General features: G+C 45.8%; 1 protein-coding gene across 1 annotated transcript in view; it reads right to left on the reverse strand.

The window, feature by feature from the left end:
• Positions 1-26,928, reverse strand: part of wcd (U3 small nucleolar RNA-associated protein 18 homolog wicked) — an 81,647-nt gene that overhangs the window by 14,176 nt on the left and 40,543 nt on the right. Inside the window, exons 6-9 of the mRNA XM_068356087.1 lie at positions 26,336-26,516; positions 24,749-24,943; positions 9,639-9,836; positions 2,112-2,280 (exon numbers count right to left, since the gene is read on the reverse strand). Of these exons, the coding sequence (XP_068212188.1) occupies positions 2,112-2,280; positions 9,639-9,836; positions 24,749-24,943; positions 26,336-26,516 (743 nt within the window). The remainder of the gene's footprint in view (positions 1-2,111; positions 2,281-9,638; positions 9,837-24,748; positions 24,944-26,335; positions 26,517-26,928) is intronic.

Raw genomic sequence — 26,928 nt, forward strand, 5'->3', positions numbered from 1 at the left:
CTGGTGCATCAGTAGCAGTCCAGGACGCTACGTCATGTAACTGCTTAACAGCCTGACTGTCAACAACAACAGGAGCGGGAGGACGCTCGACGTCAACTCGAGACTGTTTTGACTGCCTAGACTGAGCAGTCAAAACAACTCTAGACTGCGGTGGTTGACGCTCAGCGTCAAAACAAGTCAACTCCGCTGGATGGCGAACGTCCTGAACGTCAACAAGAGCATTAGGAAGTGGCTGAACGTCCATATGCGGCTGAAAGTCAACACGTGACTGCATCGAGTGAGGCTCTACAAAGCGTGACTGACGTGACTTAGTAAAGCCAACGTCAACAGGACGAGCAAAGGCTCGTTTTGGCGGCTGAAGGCCAGGATCTCGATTAGCTAAGCGGCGAGGATCATCGTGAACCTTTTCAGCAGAATAGTCTTCCATAAGGGAGGCGAGCTTGATCTGCATGTCTTGCAGTACAACCCATTTAGGATCAACGGGAATGGGTGCGGTAAAAGACGGGGTTAACGTCTGAGACTGCACAACCTTGCCTACACCAAGACTCTCTGAGCCTGTGTAACATTGCTGCTTAGGCGGCGAGCAGTCTTCCGATGACTGCAAAGGGTCAGAGCTGTCCCAATGGCTACAACCAGGACGCTGGACCTGTCCTGAAGGGACCGACTTTCGCTTCAAGGGACTTGAAACCTTGCTCCACGGTTTCTTATGCGAAAAGCCTTCGGATGACGAGGAGAAAATGGTCTCTCTCGTCTTATGGTAGGGGCGGTCTTGATGAGACACGCCTGTTACCATAGAGGGAACGTCTGTTCGCTGATCAAGGCCTCTCGAACCCATAAGTCGTACGACATTACTTCTCCCCTGGGCTTGGGAGCTTGCAAGAGGTCTCGGACTAGGCGAACGACAGGCACAAACAGACGAACCCTCGGTCGCAACACTGAAAACACTTTGCGCACTAATCACTTTCCCACGATTTTCCGCTGTGGCACTCTGACACTTTAGCTCTTTAACGTCAGCCATGAGTTGATTACGATCTGTAGCTAACGACTCAACTCTTTCACCCAAAGCATGAATGGCACGTAACATGTCCCGCATTGATGGTTCCTGCGTGCCAGTAGGGGGTTCAGGCACAACCACTACAGGGGAAGGATTAGGTTCAGGGGCATGGGGAGAGGAAAAATCTACTGATCTAGAGGAACTCCTCCTCACCCTATCTCTCTCTAGCTTACGAGAATACTTGTCATATTCGAGCCAATCGAATTCCGAAAGGCCCACGCATTCCTCACACCGATCTCCTAATTGACAGGTTTTACCCCGACAATTAGAACACACAGTATGTGGGTCGAGAGAAGCCTTTGGAAGACGCCTATTGCAATCCCTAGCATTACACTTACGAAATCTAGGAATTTGAGAAGCGTCAGCCATTTTGAATTAGTCAAAGAAAGTCCAAAAAACAATCCAAGTCATCAACAATTAAATCTGTCCAAAAAAGAGTTCAAGAGTTTAAGTTGAGGAAAAACACCTGCACTGCGAAAGCTCAAACCAAAATGAAGTACTTCACCAAGTCTGTTGAAAAAACTCCAGGTTATACAGCGAGTAGTGATACGTCTTGTCGTTAAGGCCGACAGAGAAGAATTGAGGCTTGTTTACATGCATATGCGGTATCTGGCCGATAGTTGGCGCTGGTGGGCACACCCGCAACCTTCATAGCGATCGCTCGCGAGTTTTTGTGAGTTTTTCTGTCGAGCCGCTGGAGCAGCAGCTATTATATATTCACCGGCTAAGTTAAATATTTAAAAATATACTACAAAATGTGCTGGGAAAAAAATAACCCCCTGGGGGTTAAGGGTTGGAAATTTCCAAAGAGCCTGAGGGTAAAAGGGTTAATATTCTATCAATCTACCATGGTGCTGGCCCCAATTTTGGAAGGTAGCCAACAACAAAAAAGAAACAACAGGATTTTTAATGTTTTTATCTTTGGTATTCACAGCAGTGCGTATTTGTTTTAGAATGTAACAGCCTCATCCTATTCTTAATCATTCAATTTCTATTTGGACTGTCAACCTAAATATCAAAATGTTTGCAACAAAGTTAAAAAAAAAATTGAACTTACATCCATATGTGTATAATCTCGTGCCATCAGAATTGAAAGTGGCAGCGGTGATAGGAAAAGGAGACTCCATAACTTCTATGAGGGACAGAGTCTCTGTGTCGTAAACAAACATCTTGCCTTTGTTGTCCAAGTAGATAAAAGTTTCGCCATCCGGGTTAACATACAAATTCTGGGGCGAGAAAATGATATTAAAAGTTTATTACAGGTAGTTTACAGTCCAATAACACGGGAAGTTTTTCCTTGAAGATAACCAAAAAAATTACAAATGATTTAACGTAATTTGTATTTTTCCTAACTATAAAAATGTGAGTCCTTTATTAGAACTGGAACACCCCTTTAAGATTTCTATGAAATTGTCATGAAACAATATTACTATCAGGACAATTAGAAAATTGTTTGTGCAAAACCAACTATACAAGAATCACCCAATATCTGACTTTACTTTACTTGTGTAATACAGAAACAAAATTACACCAGCTGCTTGTCAAACATAGTAAGTAGCATTATTATCATTATCATCATCAATATTGTTTGGACAAAATGGAGAAAACAACACCCAAACTTAAACACTGTATAAACTTGATGAATTTTTAGAATTAAAATGATGTGGATATAGAAATCAGGCAGAAATATTTTACAATTCATTGATATATCACCATTATTACTAGCTAAGCTACATCCCTAGTTGCAAAAACAAAATGCTATAAGCCCAAGGGGTCCAACAAGGAAAAATAGCCCAGTGAGGAAAGGAAATAAATAAATAGATAAAATACAAGGAAGTACTGAACTATTAAAATAAAACATTTTAATAACAATAACACTTAAATAGACCTTTCATGTACAAACTTAAAAGAAACTAATGTACATAAAAAAAGTTTACATTTAACAAAACAAGCAATGAATTCATGAAGTACCAAAACCCAAGAGTGCAAAGAATGACATTATATTAAAGGTCCATTCAGCTAAATTCAAGAAAAATGTTATTTTCATTAGTAAAATAAATTTTTGAATATACTTACCCGATAATCATGTAGCTGTCAACTCTGTTGCCCGACAGAATTCTATGGAGGGATACGCCAGCTATCACAATACTAGAAGGGGGTGTTCTTACCAGCGCCACCTGTGGCCAGGTACTCAAGTACTTCTTGTTGACACCTCCTCAATTATTCCTCGGTCCCACTGGTTCTCTATGGGGAGGAAGGGAGGGTCAATTAAATCATGATTATCGGGTAAGTATATTCAAAAATTTATTTTACTAATGAAAATAACATTTTTCAATATTAAACTTACCCGATAATCATGTAGCTGATTCACACCCAGGGGGGTGGGTGAAAACCAGTGTACAAGATTAAAGGATAGCTAAGTATCCCATATTTCATATAACAGTTATCTCAAATAACAATGAAATAATAAGTACCTGGTAAGGAAGTCGAATTGAACCGTTACTCTGTCTCTTTTTTAAGTTCGTCTTCCTTACTGAGCGCAGCGTTCCTCTTGGAGGCTGAATCAACCCAAAGGTGCTAAAGTATACAGGGCTGCAACCCATACTAAAGGACCTCATCACAACCTTTAACCTCGGCGCTTCTCAAGAAAGAATTGACCACCCGCCAAATCAACAAGGATGTGGAAGGCTTCTTAGCCGACCGAACAACCCATAAAAAGTATTCAAGAGAAAGGTTAAAAAGTTATGGAATTATGGGAATGTAGTGGCTGAGCCCTCGCCTACTACTGCATTCGTTGCTACGAATGGACCCAGGGTGTAGCAGTACTCGTAAAGAGACTGGACATCTTTGAGATAGAATGATGCGAACACTGACTTGCTTCTCCAATAGGTTGCATCCATAACACTCTGCAGAGAACGGTTCTGTTTGAAGGCCACTGAAGTAGCCACAGCTCTCACTTCATGTGTCCTTACCTTCAGCAAAGCAAGGTCTTCTTCCTTCAGATGAGAATTTGCTTCTCTAATCAGAAGCCTGATGTAGTAAGAAACTGAGTTCTTAGACATTGGTAGAGAAGGCTTCTTGATAGCACACCATAAGGCTTCTGATTGTCCTCGTAATGGTTTTGACCTTCTTAAATAGTACTTAAGAGCTCTAACAGGGCAAAGTACTCTCTCTAGTTCGTTCCCCACCATGTTGGACAGGCTTGGGATCTCGAACGACTTAGGGCAAGGACGGGAAGGAAGCTCGTTTTAGCCAAAAAAACCGAGCCGCAAGGAACATGTAGCCGTTTCAGATGTGAAACCTATGTTCCTGCTGAAGGCGTGGATCTCACTTACTCTTTTACCTGTTGCTAAGCACACGAGGAAAAGAGTTTTTTAATGTGAGGTCCTTAAAAGAGGCTGATTGGAGCGGTTCAAATCCTGATGACATTAGGAACCTTAGGACCACGTCTAGATTCCAGCCTGGAGTGGACAACCGACGTTCCTTTGAGGTCTCAAAAGACCTAAGAGGTCCTGTAGATCTTTGTTGGAGGAAAGATCCAAGCCTCTGTGGCGGAAAACCGCTGCCAACAAACTTCTGTAACCCTTGATCGTAGGAGCTGATAGGGAGCTTACGTTCCTTAGATGTAACAGGAAGTCAGCAATCTGGGTTACATTGGTACTGGTTGAGGAAAACTGCATTGGCCTTGCACCAGCTTCGGAAGACTTCCCATAAAGACTGATAGACTCTGAGAGTGGATGTCGTCCTTGCTCTGGCAATCGCTCTGGCTGCCTCCTTCAAAAAGCCTCTAGCTCTTGAGAGTCTTTCGATAGTCTGAAGGCAGTCAGACGAAGAGCGTGGAGGTTGGGAGTACCTTCTTTACGTGAGGTTGACGCAGAAGGTCCACTCTAGGAGGAAGAGTCCTGGGAACGTCGACCAGCCATTGCAGTACCTCAGCGAAACATTCTCTCGCGGGCCAGAGGGGAGCAACCAACGTCAGCCGTGTCCCTTTGTGAGAGGCGAACTTCTGAAGTACCCTGTTGACAATCTTGAACGGCGGGAATGCATACAGGTTGAGATGGGACCAATCCAGCAGAAAGGCATCCACGCGAACTGCTGCTGGGTCTGGAATCGGAGAACAATACAAGAGGAGCCTCTTGGTCATCGAGGTAGCGAATAGATCTATGGTTGGCTGATCCCACAGGGCCCAAAGTCTGCTGCAAACATTCTTGTGAAGGGTCCACTCTGTGGGGAAGACCTGACCCTTCCGGCTGAGGCGATCTGCCATGACATTCATATCGCCCTGAATGAGCCTCGTTACCAGCGTGAGCTTTCGATCTTTTGACCAAATGAGGAGGTCCCTTGCGATCTCGAACAACTTCCTCGAATGAGTCCCTCCCTGCTTGGAGATGTAAGCCAAGGCTGTGGTGTAGTCGGAGTTCACCTCCACCACCTTGTTAAGCTGGAGGGACTTGAAGTTTATCAAGGCCAAATGAACTGCCAACAACTCCTTGCAATAGATGTGAAGTGTCCTTTGCTCCTGATTCCATGTTCCCGAGCATTCCTGTCCGTCCAGTGTCGCACCCCAGCCCGTGTCCGATGCGTCCGAGAAGAGACGGTGGTCGGAGGACTGAACAGCCAATGGTAGACCTTCCTTGAGAAGAATGCTGTTCTTCCACCACGTTAGAGTAGACCTCATCTCTTCGGAAACAGGAACTGAGCCCGTCTCTAGCGTCATGTCCTTTATCCAGTGAGCAGCTAGATGATACTGAAGGGGGCGGAGGTGGAGTCTCCCTAACTCGATGAACAGGGCCAGCGATGAAAGTGTCCCTGTTAGACTCATCCACTGCCTGACTAAGCATCGGTTCCTTCTCAGCATGCTCTGGATGCATTCTAGGGCTTGGAAGATCCTTGGGGCCGACGGACAAGTCCGAAAAGCTCGACTCTGAAGATCCATACCCAAGGAGACAATGGTCTGGGATGGAACGAGCTGAGACTCCTCAAAATTGACCAGGAGGCCCAGTTCCTTGGTCAGATCCATAGTCCATTTGAAAATCTCCAGACAGCGACGACTTGAGGGAGCTCTTAAAAGCCAGTCGTCTGACGGAGCCGGACACAAGATCATGATACTGCTGCACAGTCTGTAAACTGTCAATCATGGGCAAGCGAGGAAGTACAGTGACAACCCGAATCTGTCTAGACTGTCTGGGTCGTACAGACAACTCCTTAACGGGTTGCTGAGGTTGCCCACTGCGTCACAACAAGTCCCTTCTGTTGGTTGTTGAACGTCTTCCCCGTGACACATTGACTCCGTAAACAAAAAATCCTCTAACAAGGACTAAGCTTGGACTGCATGTCATGCAACACAGCTCAAGGTCTATGGGAGCAGGTGTGGTAACAGACGGGATTAGCGGCTGAAGTGTAACCATTACCTTCCCTGTAAGCATGTTATGCTTAAACAAAAGTCCATAAGAGGTTATGCAGCTAAAGGCTCCCTCCAAATGACAGAGTCCTCAAGGGAATATCAGAAGGAGGGAGAAAAGAACTTTCTCATCTACAGGGACCTTATCCTAGAAAAGCTAAGTTCTCTGAGTGAGGGTTCACTGGTGCAAAGCAGCAGACTAGAAGGCAACGTTATGAAACTGCTTGACAGTCTAGTGAGTTGGCAACAACCCAAGATGTGTTGAGAAGCATGCGGTAAGGTATGCAGAGCATGATGTATGCAGAGTATGCTGTATGCAGAGCATGCTGAATGCAGAGCATGCTGTATGCAAAAGCATGTAGGAAGTAGAGCCTGCTGTAAGCAGAGCCTGCTGAAAGGAAAGCAGAGCGTGTGCATGGCGTTTAACATTTCTCAGAAATTCCATGACCAGTGCTAGAGTGCTTAATGCATGCTTGCATGGGGTTGAACCATGGTATGCTGAACAGCAGAGTCAGAACGAGCTGGAACAACAACAGAGGTTTCCTCAACTTGAGGGAAAACCTGAGGTTCAGACTGCATAGGCTGAACAACAGACGGAGCAGAAGGCAGGTGCAAGGGTGAAGGAGGTTGACTCCTAGCAAGAGTTGCACCCAAGGATTGTACCAGCTAAGCGGAGGACGGAGGCGGAGTAGTCCGTTCCTGTTCCTGAGAGATGAGTGGAGCATGAGAAGGTTGAGGCTGCGCAGAACAAGGTAAAGTTCTAGCAAGCTGAGGCTCCTGAGGCGCAAGTGCATGGTGTAGATGAGCTTGCCTAGATGAGGGTTGAACTCGGTGCAGCGCTGGTTGAGCAGACAGACTCACGGAGGGGAGAGGTTGTTGTACCCCAACCGAGAGTTGCACCACTGGAGGAGCAGCAAGGGGAGGAGGAGGAAGAGTGCTAACTCTCCTGATCCCAAAGCAAGGGTTGCCTTAAAGAAGGCTGAGGCTGAACAACACTGTGAACAGCAAACTCCGAAAGTGGTTCAACATCGTACGCCTGGCAGATGGAGCTGCGACTGGGTGCAGCGAGTGCAGGCGGGTGCAGCACAGGCTGAACGGGTGCAGGAGGTTGGTGCACCACCGGTGCAGGCGGGTGCAGCATAGGCTGAACGGGTGCAGGAGGTTGGTGCACCACCGGTGCAGGCGGGTGCAGCACAGGCTGAACGGGTGCAGGAGGTTGGTGCACCACCGGTGCAGGCGGGTGCAGCACAGGCTGAACGGGTGCAGGAGGTTGGTGCACCACAGGTGCAGGAGGTGCAACACTCTCAGCACGACACTCACGCATCAAGTCCGAAAGCTGTGCTTGCATGGACTGTAGTAGAGTCCACAACATCGTACGCCTGGCAGATGGTGTTGCGACTGGGTGCAGCGAGTGCAGGCGGGTGCAGCACAGGCTGAACGGGTGCAGCCGGGTTGTTGAACTTTACTTCGTACGTCTGGCATAGGTCTGGACTTTACGTTTAAGAGGTCTAGAGACCTGAGACCAGCGTAACTCTGCCTTTATTTTCTCCTCTAAATCTCTTCTGCAGACGAGCAAAATAAGGGCTCAATCGTCTGCGGGTGGGAGTGACGGTCTCGGTAAGACACGCCCACAACCACCGAGGATACTTCTGTGCGCCGATCAAGGCCTGCCGAACCCTTATGCCCTTCGACATTGCTTCTCCCCTGGGCTTGGGAGCTTGCAAGAGGTCCCGGACTGGGAGGACGACTGGCGCGCACAAAAGTACCCTCACGCATAACACTGACATACTTTGCGCTAATCACTTATCACTTTGATTTCTGTTTGCACTTATTTCACTGAACTCGAAACTTTAAGTGGTTTGTACCTGAAACACGCAATTCTATCCTTCTCAAAAGTTAGTAATTGCGAAAACAGAATTACAATGTAACAGAAAAATCTAATGAAAGAAAATTCAGTGGCTGGAAAGAGACTAAACACTAGATCACTCTAGAAACGTTTAGTTTCTTCCCCTAAAGAGACTAGGGATAAGAGCAAAACAATAACGACGTTACTCGTACGCCTGGCAGGCTTGAGGGAAACGTTTATCCTCTTTCTCCCTCCGTCTCTATCTCTCTCTCTCTCTCTCTCTTGACTTAGAACCTGAGAGAAGAGCCCAATCATATATATCGTTAAAACATATTATTGTTAAAGGAAAAAACTGAAATATTTCCCAAAAAGAAAAGTTCCTTATTAGGATCAAAACCATTAAGTTAAGAAAGAATGAACAAAACGCTAGACACGGTTACTCTTACTGCAATGTGAAACCGTGAACATTCTTTCTCTATCGTAACGATAGAGTGCAAGTTGAAACGTTCTGAACGTCAACAACTGCCGAGACAAACAAAACGTTAGTTCAACTTTGAAAAAGTACGAGACTATCAAAGAAATTCTTTCAAAGACCTTAAAATAGCATAATATGTTAACAGGTAAAACCGAAATGACGGGCTCACGATAATTAACTTCGGTACCAAGAAAAGACCGCCTACTATTAGGAAGGTCGAATATAAACAAATATAAAAATTAATTTTAATAAGTTTATAATAAAAGGAAGTTAATCGAAGAGGCCTATAAGAGGCGGAGAGATATAAAATAAATCTATAACTTTTGTTAAGCAAAATTAAGAAAGAGAGTCTATACTCTCTTAGACACCAACACTTCCGTCTAAGGGAAGGGTCGGCCATTGAAAGGTGAACGAGAGTTCATACTCTCTTCGTCACCAAAAATAATCAAATTAATTCCAAAAGCTAACTAAGCTAAAATAGAAGTTTCCAGTAAAGCGACAGCCGAAATCAAAGAGAAATACTTCACCAAAGTCGTGAAAAAAACTCCAAGAACATAAGCGTATCCCAGAACGTCTTGTCAGAAGCACGACAGAGGAATAATTGAGGAGGTGTCAACAAGAAGTACTTGAGTACCTGGCCACAGGTGGCGCTGGTAAGAACACCCCCTTCTAGTATTGTGATAGCTGGCGTATCCCTCCATAGAATTCTGTCGGGCAACAGAGTTGACAGCTACATGATTATCGGGTAAGTTTAATATTGAAAACTAACTCTACAAAATCACAAATGTTAAGTAATTTGTATTTACACTTACCCCATATATTTTCTCTTTTATGAAAATTGACAAACGTGGAGAAAGCTTACCTTGTCAACACTTTTGTCACATTTCTTGTTGACATACAATCTGGTTTCTTTGGACGTTTCCATGTCGTAGACGAAGAAGTGGCTATGCATCTGTGACCCGACCACAAATCTCTTGCCGTCTTTCAGGAAGCGAGCGCATGTGATGGGATAATTCGGGAACCGTACCGAATGTATGCGATGATTGTTATTGCCGTCAACCTGAGGACAAAAAACTCATTTAGATATAAGATTTCAAATAATTCCCCGTTGCCGTAAATGCTACCATATTATTATTATAACTAGCTAATAATAATAATAATAATTGCTGTTGCAGTTGAGGTGCCGGTGATGGGAGATGAGAATGAGAGAGAGATTACAATAAAGAAAGGGAGGAGAGCACTAGATGAAACGAGAGTAGGAAAAGCATCTGGTATGGATGGTGTGAGACCTGAGATGTTGAAGGAAGGGGGTATGACTGTACTTGAATGGTTGGTAAGATTGTTTAATATGTGTTTTGTGTTGTCAATGGCACCAGTAGATGGGGTTGTGCGTGTATTGTACCACTATACAAAGGTATGGGAGATGTGCATGAGTGTTGTAATACAAAGGGTATTAGTTTGTTGAGAGTAGTTGGAAAAGTTTATGGTAGAGTAATGATTAATAGGATTAAGGATAAAACAGAGAATGCAATCTTGGAAATACAGGGTGGTTTTAGAAGAGGTAGGGGTAGTATGAATCAAATTTTTACAGTAAGGCAGATATGTGAGAAATATTTAGCAAAAGGTAAGGAGGTGTATGTTGCATTTATGGATCTGGAGAAAGCATATGATAGAGTTGATACGGAAGCAATGTGGAATGTGATGAGGTTATATGGAGTTGGTGTAAGGTTGTTGCAAGCAGTGAAAAGTTTCTACAAAGGTAGTAAAGCATGTGTTAGGATAGGAAATGAAGTGGGCGATTGGTTTCCAGTGAGAGTGGGACTGAGACAGGGATGTGTGATGTCACCGTGGTTATTCAACTTGTATGTTGATGGAGTGGTGAGAGAGGTGAATGCTCGAGTGCTTGGACGAGGATTAAAACTGGTAGACGAGAATGACCATGAATGGGAGGTAAATCAGTTGTTGTTTGCGGATGATACTGTACTGGTTGCAGACACGGAAGAGAAGCTTCGCTGATTAGTGACAGAATTTGGAAGGGTGTGTGAGAGACGGAAGTTGAGATGTACGAGAAGGGAAGGTGGTGCGAGGTTGAATGTCATGTTGAATGGAGACTTACTTGAGGAGGTGGATCAGTTTGAGTACTTGCGGTCTGCTGTTGCAGCAAATGGTGGAGTGGAAGCAGATGTACGTCAGGGAGTGAATGAAGGATACAAAGTGTTGGGGGCAGTTAAGGGAGTAGTAAAAAATAGAGGGTTAGGCATGAATGAAAAGAGAGTTCTGTATGAGAAAGTGATTGTACCAACTATGATGTATGAATCGGAGTTGTGGGGAATGAAAGTGACGGAGACAGAAATTGAATGTGTTTGAGATGAAGTGTCTCAGGAGTATGGCTAGTGTACCTCGAGTAGATAGGGGTAGGAATGAAGTAGTGGGGGTGAGAACGGGTGTAAGAAATGAGTTAGCAGCTGGAGTGGATATGAATGTGTTGAGGTGGTTTGGCCATGTTGAGAGAATGGAAAATGGCTGTCTGCTAAAGGTGATGAATGCAAGAGTTGATGGGAAAAGGACAAGAGGAAGGCCAAGGTTTGGGTGGATGGATGGAGTGAAGGAAGCTCTGGGTGATAGGAGGATAAATGTGAGAGAGGCAAGAGAGCGTGCTAGAAATAGGAATGAATGGCGAGCGATTGTGACGCAGTTCCGGTAGGCCCTGCTGCTTCCTCCAGTACCTTGGATGACCACGGAGGTAGCAGCAGTAAGGGATTTAGCGTTATGAAGCTTCATCTATGGTGGATACTGTGGGAGGGTGGGCTGTGCCACCCTAGCAATACTAGTTGAACTCGGTTGAGTCCCTTGTCAGGCTGGAAGGAACATAAGAGAGGAGACATCCCCTTTTTTGTTTCATTTGTTTGATGTCGGCTACCCCCCAAATTTGGGGGAAGTGCCTTGGTATATGTATGTACTAGCTAAGCTACAACCCTAGTTGGAAAAGCATGATGTTATAAATCCAAGGGCTCCAACAGGGAAAAATAGCCCAGTGAAGAAAGGAAATAAGAAAATAAACTACAAGAGAAGTAATGAACAATTAAAATAAAATATTTTAAGAACAGTAACAATATTAATATAGATCTTTCTTAATTTGTCTATGATCAGAGACCAATGAAACGTAATCTGATGCCATCTCCTAGATTAAAAAGGGTATATGAATTCATGGAATTTCACACACATGGCCTGATGTTGGGAATGTGAAGGCCCTTTCAATGCCAAAATGTAACAAGGGGAAAACCCTGTAAGGTAGAAGATAGGATGAGAAAACAGAATGCAGGTGAAGAAGGTTAATAAGTGGGTTCAATTAGACTGAAGGGATGCTGATAAAGACCTTTTATGTTAGGATTACAGTACACCATGTGAGATGAACTGACAGTAGTAGCAGGGAGTCAAAATTGTACACAATTTTACCAGAATCAAAAGGACTGTGCTACAATACAGAATTTTTATGGGAAACAGGAGATCTGTACTGTAATATAGTATAGAATATTTATGAGAAACAGAAGGACTGTGCTGTAATACAGAATTTTTAAGGGAAACAGAAGGGTCTGTACTGTAATATGACAAATTCGAAGATAATTTGTATTTTTCCTAACCATACAAACCTTAGCTATTTACAGAGGGTTTACTTTTAGCGCAGCTGAAATGACGAGCCAATAGTTTTTAACGAGGGTTAATTACCCCCGTGCTAGTTAGCGGGGGGTGGGGAAGGGTAGCTTGCTACCCCTCCCCCCTCCACACACCGGTGACTTGCTTCACTTCACTTAGAGGTAGGACTTGACTTGGGGGTCAGGGATGGCGGGCACATATGTGTAAATAGCTAAGGTTTGTATGGTTAGGAAAAATACAAATTATCTTCGAATTTGTCATTTGTTCCGTAACCGAAATACAAACCACGCTATTTACAAAGGGTGACTTACCCCTTAGGAAGGGTGGAAAGTCCCCAGCCTTACTGACTTCGACTTGCCCGGGGGCTCGATCCCTCAGTGAGCAGCACTAGAGAGAGGGAGCCCCTGTACCTCACAGGTTCCTAGCATCGCTAGGAACGAGTGGCCTACATAAGCAGTGTGAGGAGGAGAGTGTGACTCGTCCTATGAAGTTGACCTTGAGACCTTCAGATAGGAATTCTAGGATAGGACGTTCCCCATACCACCTCGTCAGGGTATGGGAGACGCAACAGTATTAAGCTTAATACTAGGTGCACAAAGAAGCATGGGTTACCTGCAGAGGTCGAGGTCAGCTATGCGAGGACCAGGATGCTGCTTCCCCAAGAGAGGGGAGAATGAAGAAAGAAGTAAGGGTCAGACATACTCTTTCATTCACGCAGACTAAGACCGGGTAACAACGCCCTCAACCTACTGCTACTTGTCCAAAAAGGAGCCTGAGGTTAGACCAGCTGTTGAGCAGCCACCACAGGGCCGATAGAAAACGTATCGAGGCTCCTGTGGGTCACGTCTTGCAGGTAGTGGGCTGTGAAGGTCGTTTGACGCTTCCAGACCCCAGCTAGAAGTACCTGCGTCACAGAGAAGTTTCTCTTGAAGGCCAGGGATGTAGCAATACCCCTGACATCGTGGGCCCGAGGGTGACGTGACGGAGGAGGGTCAGGATTCAGGGCATGGTGGATAACCCTTCGAATCCAAGCTGAGATGGTGTTCCTGGTGACCCTCCTCTTTGTCCTGCCTGTGCTCACAAACAAAGCTCGCACATGAGGACAGACTGCAGCCGTTCTCTTCAAGTAGTGCCTCAGACACCTCACTGGGCATAGTAGCAGCTGGTCTGGGTCGTTTGTTACAGAACGGAGACTCGCTTTCCTGAAAGTGTCGAACCGAGGATCCGGCACTCCAGGATTCTGAGTCTTGGCCACAAACTCAGGGACGAACCTGAACGTTACCTCCCCCCATCCCCTTGAATGGGCGATGTCGTACGAGAGACCATGAAGTTCACTAACTCGCTTGGCCGAGGCCAAGGCGAGTAGGAAAGCCGTCTTCCAAGACAGGTGGCGATCGGAGGCCTGGCGTAATGGCTCGAAGGGAGGTCTCTTAAGAGACCTGAGGACTCGAACCACGTTCCAAGGAGGGGGTCTCACTTCCGACTGGGGGCAGGTAAGCTCATAGCTACGTATGAGCAAAGAGAGTTCTAGCGATGAAGAAATATCCACGCCCTTCAATCTGAAGGCCAAGCTTAAGGCTGAGCGATAGCCTTTCACTGCCGAGACAGAAAGGCGCATTTCTTCTCGCAGATACACGAGGAAGTCCGCTATTGCTGGAATAGTGGCATCGAGTGGAGAGATACCCCTTCCACGACACCAACCACAAAAGACTCTCCACTTCGCTTGGTAGACTCCCTCAGAGGACCTTCGCAGGTGCCGAGACATTCTCTCCGCAACCTGTTGCGAAAAGCCTCTCTCCGCGAGGAGACGCTGGATAGTCTCCAGGCGTGAAGCCGAAGCGAGGCTACGGCCCTGTGAGGGACGCCGAAGTGGGGTTGTCTGAGAAGCTCGTGTCGTGGAGGAAGCTCCCTTGGGAGTTCCGTCAGGAGTTGCAGAAGGTCCGGAAACCATTCCGCGTGATGCCATAGCGGAGCTACTAGAGTCATGGAACAGTTGACCGATAGTCTGGTCCTGTTGAGCACCCTTCTCATCAGACAGAATGGTGGGAAGGCGTACACGTCGATGTTGTCCCACCGTTGCTGGAAAGCATCTTGCCAGAGTGCCTTGGGGTCCGGGACTGGTGAGCAGTACAGGGGCAGCTTGAAGTTCAAGGCTGTCGCGAACAAGTCCACCGTCGGGGAACCCCACAAAGTCAGGACTTTGTTGGCTATCTGGGGATCCAAAGACCACTCGGTACTCACTATCTGCGAAGCTCTGCTCAGACTGTCGGCGAGCACATTCCTCTTGCCAGGAATGAAGCGAGCTGATAGTGTTATCGAGTGGGTTTCGGTCCACCTCAGAGTCTCTACTGCAAGATGGGATAGCTGTTGCGAAAAAGTGCCTCCCTGCTTGTTGATATAAGCCACTACCGTGGTGTTGTCGCTCATCACCACCACAGAGTGACCCGCCAGGGACCGTTGGAACTGCTGAAGAGCCAGAAAGACGGCCTTCAATTCTAGCAGGTTGATGTGTAGGCACTTTTCTGATTCTAACCAAAGGCCTGAGGCCCTCTGGTTCAGAACGTGCGCCCCCCACCCTTCTTTTGACGCGTCCGAAAACAGAGTCAATTCCGGGGGGAGGACGAGAAGACTCACTCCCTTCCGCAGGTTGTCGTCGGCCAGCCACCACCGCAAGTCCGTCTGTTCCAGAGACCCCATTGGGATCAGAATGTCCGGGGAATCGGATCTTTGATTCCACCGGGACTTGAGCCGCCATTGAAGGGATCTCATCCTGAGGCGGCTGTTTGGAACCAGACAGGCCAGGGAGGATAGGTGGCCTAAGAGACGCAACCACGATTGGGGGGGAGTTCTTTTCGCTAGAGGAAAGGTTCCGCCACCCTCCTCAGCCTTGCTATCCGGTCGTCTGATAGAAAGGCTTTGTGGAGATTGGTGTCTATTAGCATGCCTAGATAAACCAGTCGTTGGGACGGCTGCAGAGAGGACTTCTCGAGGTTTACCACGATCCCCAGATCCTGGCAAAGATCCAGAAGCCTGTCTCGGTGCCGAAGAAGGGTCGACTCCGAGTCTGCTAGGATCAGCCAATCGTCCAGGTAACGAAGGAGACGAATGCCGTTCCTGTGCGCCCAAGATGAAATCAGGGTGAAAACTCTGGTGAACACCTGAGGAGCTGTGGAGAGACCGAAACACAGCACCTTGAACTGGTAGATCTTGTTGTCTAGGCAGAATCTCAGGTACTTCCTGGAAGACGGATGGATTGGGATCTGGAAGTACGCGTCCTTTAGATCCAGTGTACACATGAAGTCTTGTGGTCTCACCGCAAGTCTGACCGTGTCTGCTGTCTCCATGCTGAACCGGGTTTGTTTGACAAACCTGTTCAGAGCTGAGAGATCGATGACGGGTCTCCAGCCTCCAGTAGCCTTCTTTACAAGAAAGAGTCGACTGAAGAAGCCTGGGAAGCCGTCCACGACCTCCTGGAGAGCACCCTCCTCGAACATGGTCTCGACTTCGGCCTGAAGGGCCAGCCCCTTTGCCGATCCCGTGGCATAGGAGCTCAACGACACTGGATTCGCTGTCAGGGGAGGTTGAGATGTCGTGAACGGGACGCGATAACCTTGGCCGATCACTGAGACCGTCCAAGCATCGGCCCCGTGTTGCTGCCACCTGCGGACGCAACGCTGAAGGCATCCCCCCACAGGTGGACACGCAGGGGGACTGCCACCCCTAGGGCTTGCGGCCGCGGCCGCCACCCCTAGGAGTCTTGCCTCGCCTGGAGGACTTACCGCCCCTCTTGACCTTGGCTGGAAAGGGCTGGGGCTTAGACACCACTCTCTTAGCTGCCGGTGCCTGTTTGGGAGCCTTACGAGGCTGTTGCTGCTGTTGTGGCGGGGCTGGAGGCTTATAGGGCCGAGTTGTAAGGGCCCTGTGGAGGAGGGAGTCCGTGCTGGATTTCCTCCACCTCTCAGCCGTTCGCTGCAAGTCTTGAGGCTCAAACAGGCTCTCCCCCAGAAGGGAAGCATGTCGGAGCCTACACACATCTACGGCGGGGACCTTCGGATGGAATCTCTCGGACACAGCATCGCGACGCTTCAACACTGAGTTGGCCCACAGGGTGGTAACCTGGTGCGCCAAAAACTCGATGGAGCGGGTGCCCGAGAGCAAGAAGGTCTCTAGGGCCTTCCTATTGGTCTCCTTGGACAAGTCCTCCGATCGCAATAGGATGCCCAGAGATCCTAGCCAGAAGTCCAGCCACGAAGTGGCCTGCATGGCACACTTAGCGACCTTCTCGTGGTTAAGGATCTCTGCTGCCGAGAACGACACCTGCCGGGCAGAGAGTTTCTCAAGGGGAACTCCCTTCGCCAGCTCCTCCACAGAGTGATGGAGAGGAAGAGCGAGGTTGTGCTCACCCAAGATCTCGAAATACCTCCTCTGCTGAAGGCGAGGAGGAGGGATGAGCTTGTTCCCGGCAGTGGAACGACTGGAGGAGGCAAGAAGTGCGAGCTGAGCGTTGGCCCTAGCCCTGGCACTCTTCAGCCCCCGAGACCAGGGCAGAGCTGCACTGGTCTTAGGGGCCTTCCGAACGTCAAACACTTCATCCAGAATCGTGTCTTTGCCTTCACGGGGGGCGATGACTGGATCCGTAAGTCTGTTAAGTTGTCTTATCAGGCTTAGGACCTGCCAGAAGGCATGTTCGGACTCTTGCTGTTCTCCTCCCTGCGGGCTGGCAGCTAAGTCTCCTGCCCCAGGAATCTCTTCCTGGGGCAGGAGACGATTCTCCTGCCTGAAGCGAAGTCTCCCCCCCCTGGTGCCGAGGGGAAGACTACCGCCCCACTGGACTCACCTGAGGACGGAAAGGCCTTGTCCACGGGAGAAGGAGAGAGTACTCGTGCAGGAGAAAGGACCTTCGAGACCGACCTCTTGGGAACCAACTTCGCCCTGGGGGAAGTCCCCACGAAGTCCACTCCTCTCTTTCTCTTCAGCGTAGGAGAGACAGCCGATGGTTTGTTACCCTGGCCGGCGAGTGCTGGTTTCATAACCCTCACTAACGCCCGTGCCAGCGGACCAAACCAAGTCTGCTGCTCCAAGGACACAGAATCCGAAATCCTCGCTGAAGGGAAAGGGATCGGGCGATCCTTTGGAGTGGACACGACGGTACCTGCCTGAAAAGAAGGTGGGGAAGAATGCTGTACTGACCTCTCTTCGTCCTGCACTACCAACCTGTGCTTGGATGGAGGTGATCCCGAGTGCCGTCTAGGAGCACGCGTCCCTGCTGCTACCACCGGCTGTGGAATTCGCCGCGAACGATGGTCGCGCGAGGGCGAATGGTCGCGCGAAGGCGAATGGTCGCGCGGGAGCGCGGGCGAGCGATCGCGCGGGCGCGCAGGTGGATGATCGCGCGGGCGAGCGGTCGCGCAGGCGAGCGATCGCGCAGGCGAGAGGGCGCGAGGGTGGGCAGGTAAATGAACACGTGTCCGAGGCGACGAACGCAAGCGTTGGCGCGACGGCGAGGGAACGCGCTGCCGCGTAGGTGAGGAAGATCGCTGGCGATGTAGATCCACAGGCGATCGATGACGAGCTGGTGAGTGCAGTCGCTCAGCTTGGCGATGGCGCGATGTGGTATGTCGACGCACTGGTGTGCGATGGTGAGCAGCATGCGCAGGTGAATGACCGCGTAATGGTAAGCGATGGCGAGCAGCATCCGCAGGAGGGTGATCGTGCAGGGTCGTGCGATGGCGAGCAGCATGCGCAGGAGGGCGATCGTGCAATGGCGAGCGATGGCGAGCAGCATGTGCAGGCGGGCGATCGCGCGATGGCGAGATAGAAGCTGGCAAACCATGTTCCTTCAGGAGCGTTGGAGAACGTCGGCGCGCTAGCTGTCGCTGTTGAATAGGCGATACTAAGATCGCCTGTGCGCGCTGGCAAGCAGGTGAACGCTGGCGAGGAGGTACTCGCTGGCGCGTAGGTGATCACTGGCGAGCTGGAGATCGCTGGCGAGCAGAAGGTCGACGCGTGTCATGTGAGAGGACAGGTGGAGCGGCGCGTTCACGAGCAGGAACGGGAAGATCGCTGGCGCGTTGGCGAACATGTGTTTCTGACACACCCGCAGCACGATGTTGCGTAGCCACAGGACCAGGCAGATGGTGAGCAGGGAGTTCAGCAGGAACTAAAGGGTGGTCAGAGACCGCAGGGCGAGGGTCCTCAAATGAGCGCTGACGCTCGGAAGAGAGCTGATGAGCAGGAGAGCGCTGGCGAGGGGGGCGAACATCAGGAGAGAGCCGACGAGCAGGAGTCTTGGCGAGCAGGAAATCGTCGACGAGCAGGAGAGCGCTGGCGAGCAGGAGAGCGCTTGTGCGCTAGCACTGCTCGTGAAAGGGAAGGATCCCTTAGCCCCGAAGAGACCGTTGCCCGTCGGGTGACGAGTTCTCCAGAAGGCGAAGATCTGGTAGGAGATGGTGAGCGGTCTGCAGAGAGGTTCAAGGAGGGCGGAGCTGTAGGTTGAGGCTGACGAGGAGAGTCCCCCCCGGAGGATGAAGACCCAAAAAGGCGCCTCTTAGTCCCCTTGTAAGGGGAAGGGAGACCCTTGTGGCGTAGAGGACGGTGAGCCTTACGGCGGAGGCGGCCTCGGGGGAGATCGTCGGGACCATCGGTCCTCCGAAGGGGAGTCTCCGACAAATCACTTCCCTCAGAAGGAAGCTGAGCAGCAGTCGAGACCGAAGGACTCACTTCCCCCTTCGAAGGATGTACGGAAGGAGGAGGAGAGCCTTTAGCACCATCACCAGCAACAGCACCTGCGGCGGAAGGCCCGGCCATGTCGGAGGCCTCTGTCACCACGACGTCGACAATAGACAGAGGGTCTACCTCTGCTACCACTGGCGACTGCTTAACAGCGGCCCCCAACAAGACAAGGTCAATAAGAGCGACCCTGGAGGGCAAGCCCTTAAGCCCCAGGGACGACCAAATCTGTAAAAGATCATCACTGGATAAGGCATTATCAATAACCTCCCCCGGAGGAGGAGGGGGAACCGCCTCGCTATGGGAGGCGACGCCCTCTCCCCCCACCGAAGGTCAGGAAACAGAACAAGGGCCTGCGCTCCCACTCGGCCGACTCTCCTTAGGAGGCGGACGAGGGGGAGCTTCGGAGGAGGTTTGGGCGGCGGAAGAAGAGTCCCGAGAACCTTCCTCCTTCAAGGCTAACCCCGGAGGAGAACGGTCTCTCTTGGACTTCTTCTTACGCCGACGGCCAAACCTCTCCCACTGGGAGGCAGACCACTCCCTGCACTCACGGCATATATTCTCCTGGTCACACCGTCGGCCCCGACATTGAGGGCAGAGGGTGTGTGGATCCGTATTAACGTCCGACATGAAAGTCCCACAAGGACGGCCGGCAACTCCAGGGCATGTACGCATAGTAAAGAAAATAACTGAAGGTCAACTTCCAACCAACACACACGCTGAAAAGAAAAAGCAGAAAATTAAAGGCTGTCACGAAGGCAATGAGCAGACACGTCTGATCACCGCCGAGCCAAAAGTGAAGTGAAGCAAGTCACCGGTGTGTGGAGGGGGGAGGGGTAGCAAGCTACCCTTCCCCACCCCCCGCTAACTAGCGCGGAGGTAATTAACCCTCGTTAAAAACTATTGGCTCGTCATTTCAGCTGCGCTAAAAGTAAACTCTTTGTAAATAGCGTGGTTTGTATTTCGGTTACGGAACAAACAAGAATTATGAGCTATCAAAATTACATGAAGTGCATTGGATAATCCCAATTATTCTTAGTGATACGTCAACTATCAGGATTCGACGACCACTTCTCTTCTATTTTGATTACAGTGAACCCTCGCTACTTCGCGGTTCGACCATCGCGGATTCACCACTTCGCGGATTTTTTCCATAACCCATATATATACAGTGATATATGTATGCATGTATTTATGTATATATGTATGGATGTATATATGTAGGTATGTATATGTGTATACATATAAATATATATATATATATATATATATATATATATATATATATATATATATATATATATATATATATATATATATATACACACATATATATATATCGTCGTCGTCGGCGCCCACTCGTGTCCGAGCAATGGGTTCTGTCGTTAGCCATCAGCCTCCTGAGAAAGAGATGAAGAAGAGTGGAGGAAACGACAGAATGCCAGTAGCTGGGTATATTGTTTTGGGTGGTCGTGGCTTTGCTACGGCCACGCACACACACTTGGCCCACACCGTTTTCACCGCGGCTCAAGACATATGAGACAGGCGGCTTCTCCGATGTTGGTTGCATCGGGCTGCCGGGTTCTTGTTATGCCAAGGCCCGCCTTATTGCCTGCCCGACAGGCATTGCCCTCTTCCGCCGGCGCTGGGAAGCTCCGCCGTTGGGGTCTTGTTTGGTTTGATTTTGGAGTTTTCCTTCTCCTAGCCTTTGCCTATCTTAAATAAAGGAGAAGGCCTATAGGGGTCCAGTCTTGGTCTGGTCTCTCAGAACTGGCCTTAGCGGTATGGTTGAGCCTGCCAGGGTGGATAAACTACCCCACCGCCATTGCCCAGCCCATCATTGAAACACTCAAGCCCCTCTACTGCAGCAAAGTGCTGGACCATATATATATACATACAGTAGGGTCCCGAATTATGCGAGAATTTGGTCGATTAATGACCTCGTGTAAATGGAAAATCGCGAATTCCGAAACACACAACTAACAGAAATAATTCCATTGCGGCCATGGCAACCAGCAATTTGCCTATTCAAATGTGTTTACTACCCATTTCCAATACTTTCTTTGTACTATACTGTATTTCTTTATATTATCAAATTGTTCTTGTAAATAAATAAAACATTTAATATACTTTAAAGTTCTAATAACTTGAAAAATGGTTAAAATTACAACCAGGATAGGTGTAAACACCATATATTTCCCGTTATAACACAACCCAAAATACAGACAAATTTTAAAGTTTGTCATATCTATTTTATAATACAACTGGTGAATAGCAAAACCATCACTCTATAGACTAGTTTGTTGTATGATTGAAAATCCAGAATTATCAAAATAAAGGCGATTTTATATCATGCGTTTCCTAAACACGCTAAAAAGCACAATAGAAAACGACAACCAATGTTTTGTTTACGTTTATCTCTGATCACAACGAAGAAACAGACGCATTTATACATCTGTATTTTTGAATTGACAGCAATTTTACCAAGTATAGATTATATGTTAAATTTGTTATTACCAATGTTCTAATTATTTTTTATTAGAACTTTCAAATAAATGAAATGAATGCCATTTATGAAATTTTTTTCTTTATGATGCCACCTGAAACGGAAACCTTCCATTTGTTTACGCTCCATCTTCGATCATAATAAACAAACGAATGCATTAAACACACATGATCTAAGTCATAACTAATGATATTACAAACATTTAGTAAACATTATGTTATTACAAATATTTTACTTACCGTATCCATATAAATTCCTAAATTCGTAGCAAAGCTGGAAATTTTTTTTTCCTTATGCGTTTAATCCACAATAGCAAACTGCCGCTAATTACAGAGTGATAACTTACGATAATTCTAAACTGTTACGAAAGATAATTGTCCTTTCCATATCCAAAATACTTTTCCTAACTTCAGTTATAAGTCAACTTGTACCCACCTCAATTATGGATCCATATGCAAAAAAGGTAAAAGAAGAAAGTACTAGGCCTATTTTTAAAGTCACCGAACAATTAGGTTACCGCTATAACGTTCGATGTGAGAGAGAGAGAGAGAGAGAGAGAGAGAGAGAGAGAGAGAGAGAGAGAGAGAGAGAGAGAGAGAGAGAGAGAGAGAGAGAGAGAGAGAGAGAGAGAGAGATGGTTTTAAAGTACTAAACAATAAATATGATAGGTTATAACACATTGGTGTTTATGTAATATTAACTGTATAGATGGTTTGAATAAGAAATGGTGTAAACAATTCTTTGTTATTGTATTCGCGCGGAAGCTAGACATCAGCTGATGTGATCACAGCCAAAAGTAAAACAAAAATAAGTTAGCAATACTCGATTTTTAAAACACACCCGAAATTTAACAACATAAGTACATGTTTTATTATAGGGCAATTGACATTTAAAGAGTAAAAATTTTCTGGAATAGAATGGTGTTTCCTAAAAAATAGTGGTTTGCGGACGAAATCGGTTACCGTATTTTAAGCTATGATTGAAATGGATGTATACACGGTATAATTTTTTCGTTTTGTATTTAATTGACACTTCAAGAAAACCGATTTTGGTTTCTTCATCTATTTGTAAGTATTGTATAACGAGAGAGAGAGAGAGAGAGAGAGAGAGAGAGAGAGAGAGAGAGAGAGAGAGAGAGAGAGAGAGAGAGAGAGAGAGAGAGATATTATGACGCAGAAGGTTACAGACCTAGAACAGGGGAGGATGAAGGTGGGGGGAGTGATGAGATAGGCTGGGTGGACTCGCAGGGGAGACGGTAGGAGACGGGGGAAGGGGGGATTTGGTTGCCAGTGGCTAAAAATAGATTCTGAAAGACGGTAAAGGGAAAAACGAATCCCATCGAATAAACAGAATAAGGAAAGGGAATAAGATCCAGAGGAATAATAGATATAATGGAATGAAAATGACTAGATGGTGTTAGTTGTGATAAGAATAATTTAGATATTTGAAATAAGAGTGTCTGAGGAGGTATAGAAGGAATTCGTGATAAATATAGAGGAATATCAAAGGATACAGTTAGTTTGCATTAAAGGGTTTGTTACCGTTTATTGGCAGTGAATAGCCTAAACTTCGGTAACGAGTCGTCAATATTTTGTCATATTTTAAACAGTATACATTTGATTTGCAAACATTGGTTTTGTAGAGTAGACGGTAAAATAAAATCTAGAGAGAGAGAGAGAGAGAGAGAGAGAGAGAGAGAGAGAGAGAGGAGAGAGAGAGAGAGAGAGAGAGAGAGAGAGAGAGGGATCTCTCTCTCTCTCTCTCTCTCTCTCTCTCTCTCTCTCTCTCTCTAGATTTTATTTTACCGTCTACTCTACAAAACCAATGTTTGCAAATCAAATGTATACTGTTTAAAATATGACAAAATATTGACGACTCGTTACCGAAGTTTAGGCTATTCACTGCCGATAAACGAACCCAGTCTACTCATGAAAACCTTGAACGCCCAGAGGGAAAATAAGGCTTTTAAATATACTGTACTAAACAAAAATAATGCTTTGATATACCATCATTAACACTACCATTACAATTATCGTAAGGTTGGAGAAAGATAAAGATTGCCGAGAACGTAACCACATTTCTGTTTACATTTTGTCAGCTGGACTCGCACAGTTAACAGTTGATTTCATTGTTGATGTGGAATTTTATCCTTAAATAGGCTATTCATTATGAAATTATGTTAATGAAATGTAATGTTGATATTGTTTTGTAACATTTATTATAAATCACCGTATTTAGGGCTACCAATATACTTAAAAAGACAATAGATTTGATACATTTTGTAGTGCTTGACTCGCGAATTTTGAACAGCCTCGCAGATACAGAAAATTTATTTTTGAAAAATAGCGATCGCGGAAAAGGGGAATCGTGTAATTCGAACACGCTTAATTCGGGACCCTACTGTATATATATATATATATATATATATATATATATATATATATATATATATATATATATATATATATATATATATATATATATCTAAAGTAGGAAGATGTGATGTAGTTCTAAAGGAAAAGTATGGGAAATATGTCTGGGTAATAAGCAAAGCTCTACCTCCAGTTTGTTTCTTCATTATGATCAGAGATAAATGTAAACAAAACATTGGTTGCCATTTTTTATCGTGCTTTTTAGCGTGTTTAGGAAACGCATGATATAAAATTGCCTTTAATATTTGTGCCTGTTTTAGTTTAGGGTACTGTAGTACATGCATTAAGTGTTCTGTACATTAAAGGGTAGTTTGTTAACAGTACTACGTACAAGGGAAGGTTTTAAAAGTCTGAATATACATGTTGAATAAAGAGGTAAATATGGTGTCACTACTTCGCGGATTTTCACCTATCGCGGCCACGTCTGGAACCTATCTACCGCGATAAACGAGGGTTCACTGTACGTGGTTGTACAAACTTGTCTGTTTAACAGCTAAAACCTTACAAATCTAAATCATCATTGACAGGTTTAGGGGAAAATTTTGCTTAAAGGTATGGAACACTCATCTACTTTTCTGTCTCTAGTCATTGCTGCTCTCTTGAACATGCTAAGAAAATAGACAGATTACGTAGAAAAAAAATTGACTTTACCTGGAACATTGAAACTGCTCCTAAAGGTCCTACCGATCCTGCAACTATCGCAACTTGAAGGTCTTGGTTGAATTCAATTGCTTTAATGAGCGCTCCTTCGGAATGTGAGCTATTTAAATCACACATTTGTTTGTACTCAAGTATTTTCCTGGGGAGATCCAACGACGATTTTCCGGATAAGTAATTACCAGTTTTCTGAAAAGAAAAAAACATGGTTACAGAACATCATTCTTTATTTTCTTGTTTTTGTCAATTATGAACTACTAAAGAGGAAACTGAAGACTTTCTTGTTTTCTAAGAGCCTTGATAATGTGGATTTGACAATAAACAAGCAATATGTGGTGAAATGCTGAATGCCTTTGAATGTATATGATGAAATTAATTAGGAAAGGTCCTGTAGAGAGTATGGTTCCCCTGCAGTGTAGGACCAGAAAAGCAGCCCTCAAGGTTAAGAAAAAATAACAGATGGAAGGATTTTGAAGTTGAAAATTAAAAGATGTTGGAAGAAGGAAACTGGAACAAAAGTTTAATAATGAAAAGTGCTATAATGCCCTAGCACCTCTAGGAGAACTGCCTACAGTGCCCGTAAATGACACACCTTAGGAAGTAGTTAATATTCTTGGAACCACCCTTCAATTTTAATCTTCTTTGGCCTGTCTTTAATTTTTCCTCCATTCCTATAGTCAAATCACACCTGGCTATTGAATTTTTGACACACAATCAAAGAACAAACCTATTACTGAATAATTAATACTCGCCAAGCTACAACCCTGACTGGAAAAGAAATTGGCTATATATCCAAGAGGTCCCACAGGGAAAGCAACCCATTACGGAAAGGAAAAAGAGAAGTATCAAATAAACTATAAATGAGAAATATATTACCACCAGTAACAATGTTGAATAAATAAGACATATATAAACTATGAAACGAGATTATGTTAACCTGTTCAACAGAAAAGCATTTGTATAAGATGGACCTATGAGAATAATAAATTTAATTAGGTAATATGATTGAAATACAGTACTCAAAAAGAAATGAATGTCATTCTTCTAAACAGAATCTAGTTAGGGAATTTGGTCTCAAAGTAGACATCAACAATCCTATATTCAATTCTTTTTAATGAGGCAGATTTACACCAACTCGCAGGGGTGCCCTTTTAGCTTGGAAAAGTTTCCTGATCGCTGACTGGTTAGAATTCGTTCGACCAATCAGTAAACTTTTCCGAGCTAAAAGGGCACCCCTGCGAGTCGGTGCAAATCTGCCTCACTAAAAAGAATTGACTATAGTAAATGACCTATTCTATATCACTGCAGGATATGAAAGTAAAATCACTCTTATACAACACGCTCGTAAGTCTTTAAAGAAACCAATAAGCCACAGTTCTTGCCCACCTCAATGTTCAAGAATAGAAGAAAACAGTGACAAAGTCAATGTAGAAAAAACAAAAGAAACCTCTGACATTACTCCACCCATAAGAAACCAATACATATATCGCAATATCTTGAATACAAAATCCACAGATATGAGAGAGCCAAAAGTATGAACTGGTTGCATAGTACTGCTTAAAATTTTCAGACTGTACTTACCTTACCCATATCATCTTCGTCCAAATCTTTTGGTATTTTATCTAAGTCAGCCCAGTCGGGAGTACCACCAATGACGTTGCTGAACTTCTCTCGCAACTCGCTCTCGTACTTTTTCTCTGATATTTCCTTCTCGCCTCTCTTGCCTCTTGACCGAACCATGTTGGATACAACGTCCTTCACCCTGGAAGATGCAGAGAAGGAACAAATATAAATTCATGGTTATGAGAATCAATTAAAATCACAAATATTAAAATAATTTGCATTTTTACCAAGGGTTCCAACAAGGAAAAATACCCCAGTGAGAAAAGGAAATAAATAAACTACCTACAAGAGAAGTAATGAAGAATTAAAATAAAATATTTCAAAAACAGTAAAAACATTGAAATAAATCTTTCACGTATAAAGTATAAAAATTTAAAAAATCAAGAGGAAGGGAAATAAGATAGAATAGAGAGAGAGATTGTCCAGGAAGAACAGCGCTTGTGATGAACCTGGACGAGAATTGTAAGTGCCGACATTTTTCCCTACTATGGGACAACTCTCATCGCTTACTCCAAGCAGAGGTGAAAGGTCTTTGGACACCCATACCAAGT

The sequence above is a fragment of the Palaemon carinicauda genome, chromosome 32 (genome assembly GCF_036898095.1).
Source record: "Palaemon carinicauda isolate YSFRI2023 chromosome 32, ASM3689809v2, whole genome shotgun sequence".
In the NCBI taxonomy this organism is placed as follows: Eukaryota; Metazoa; Arthropoda; class Malacostraca; order Decapoda; family Palaemonidae; genus Palaemon; species Palaemon carinicauda.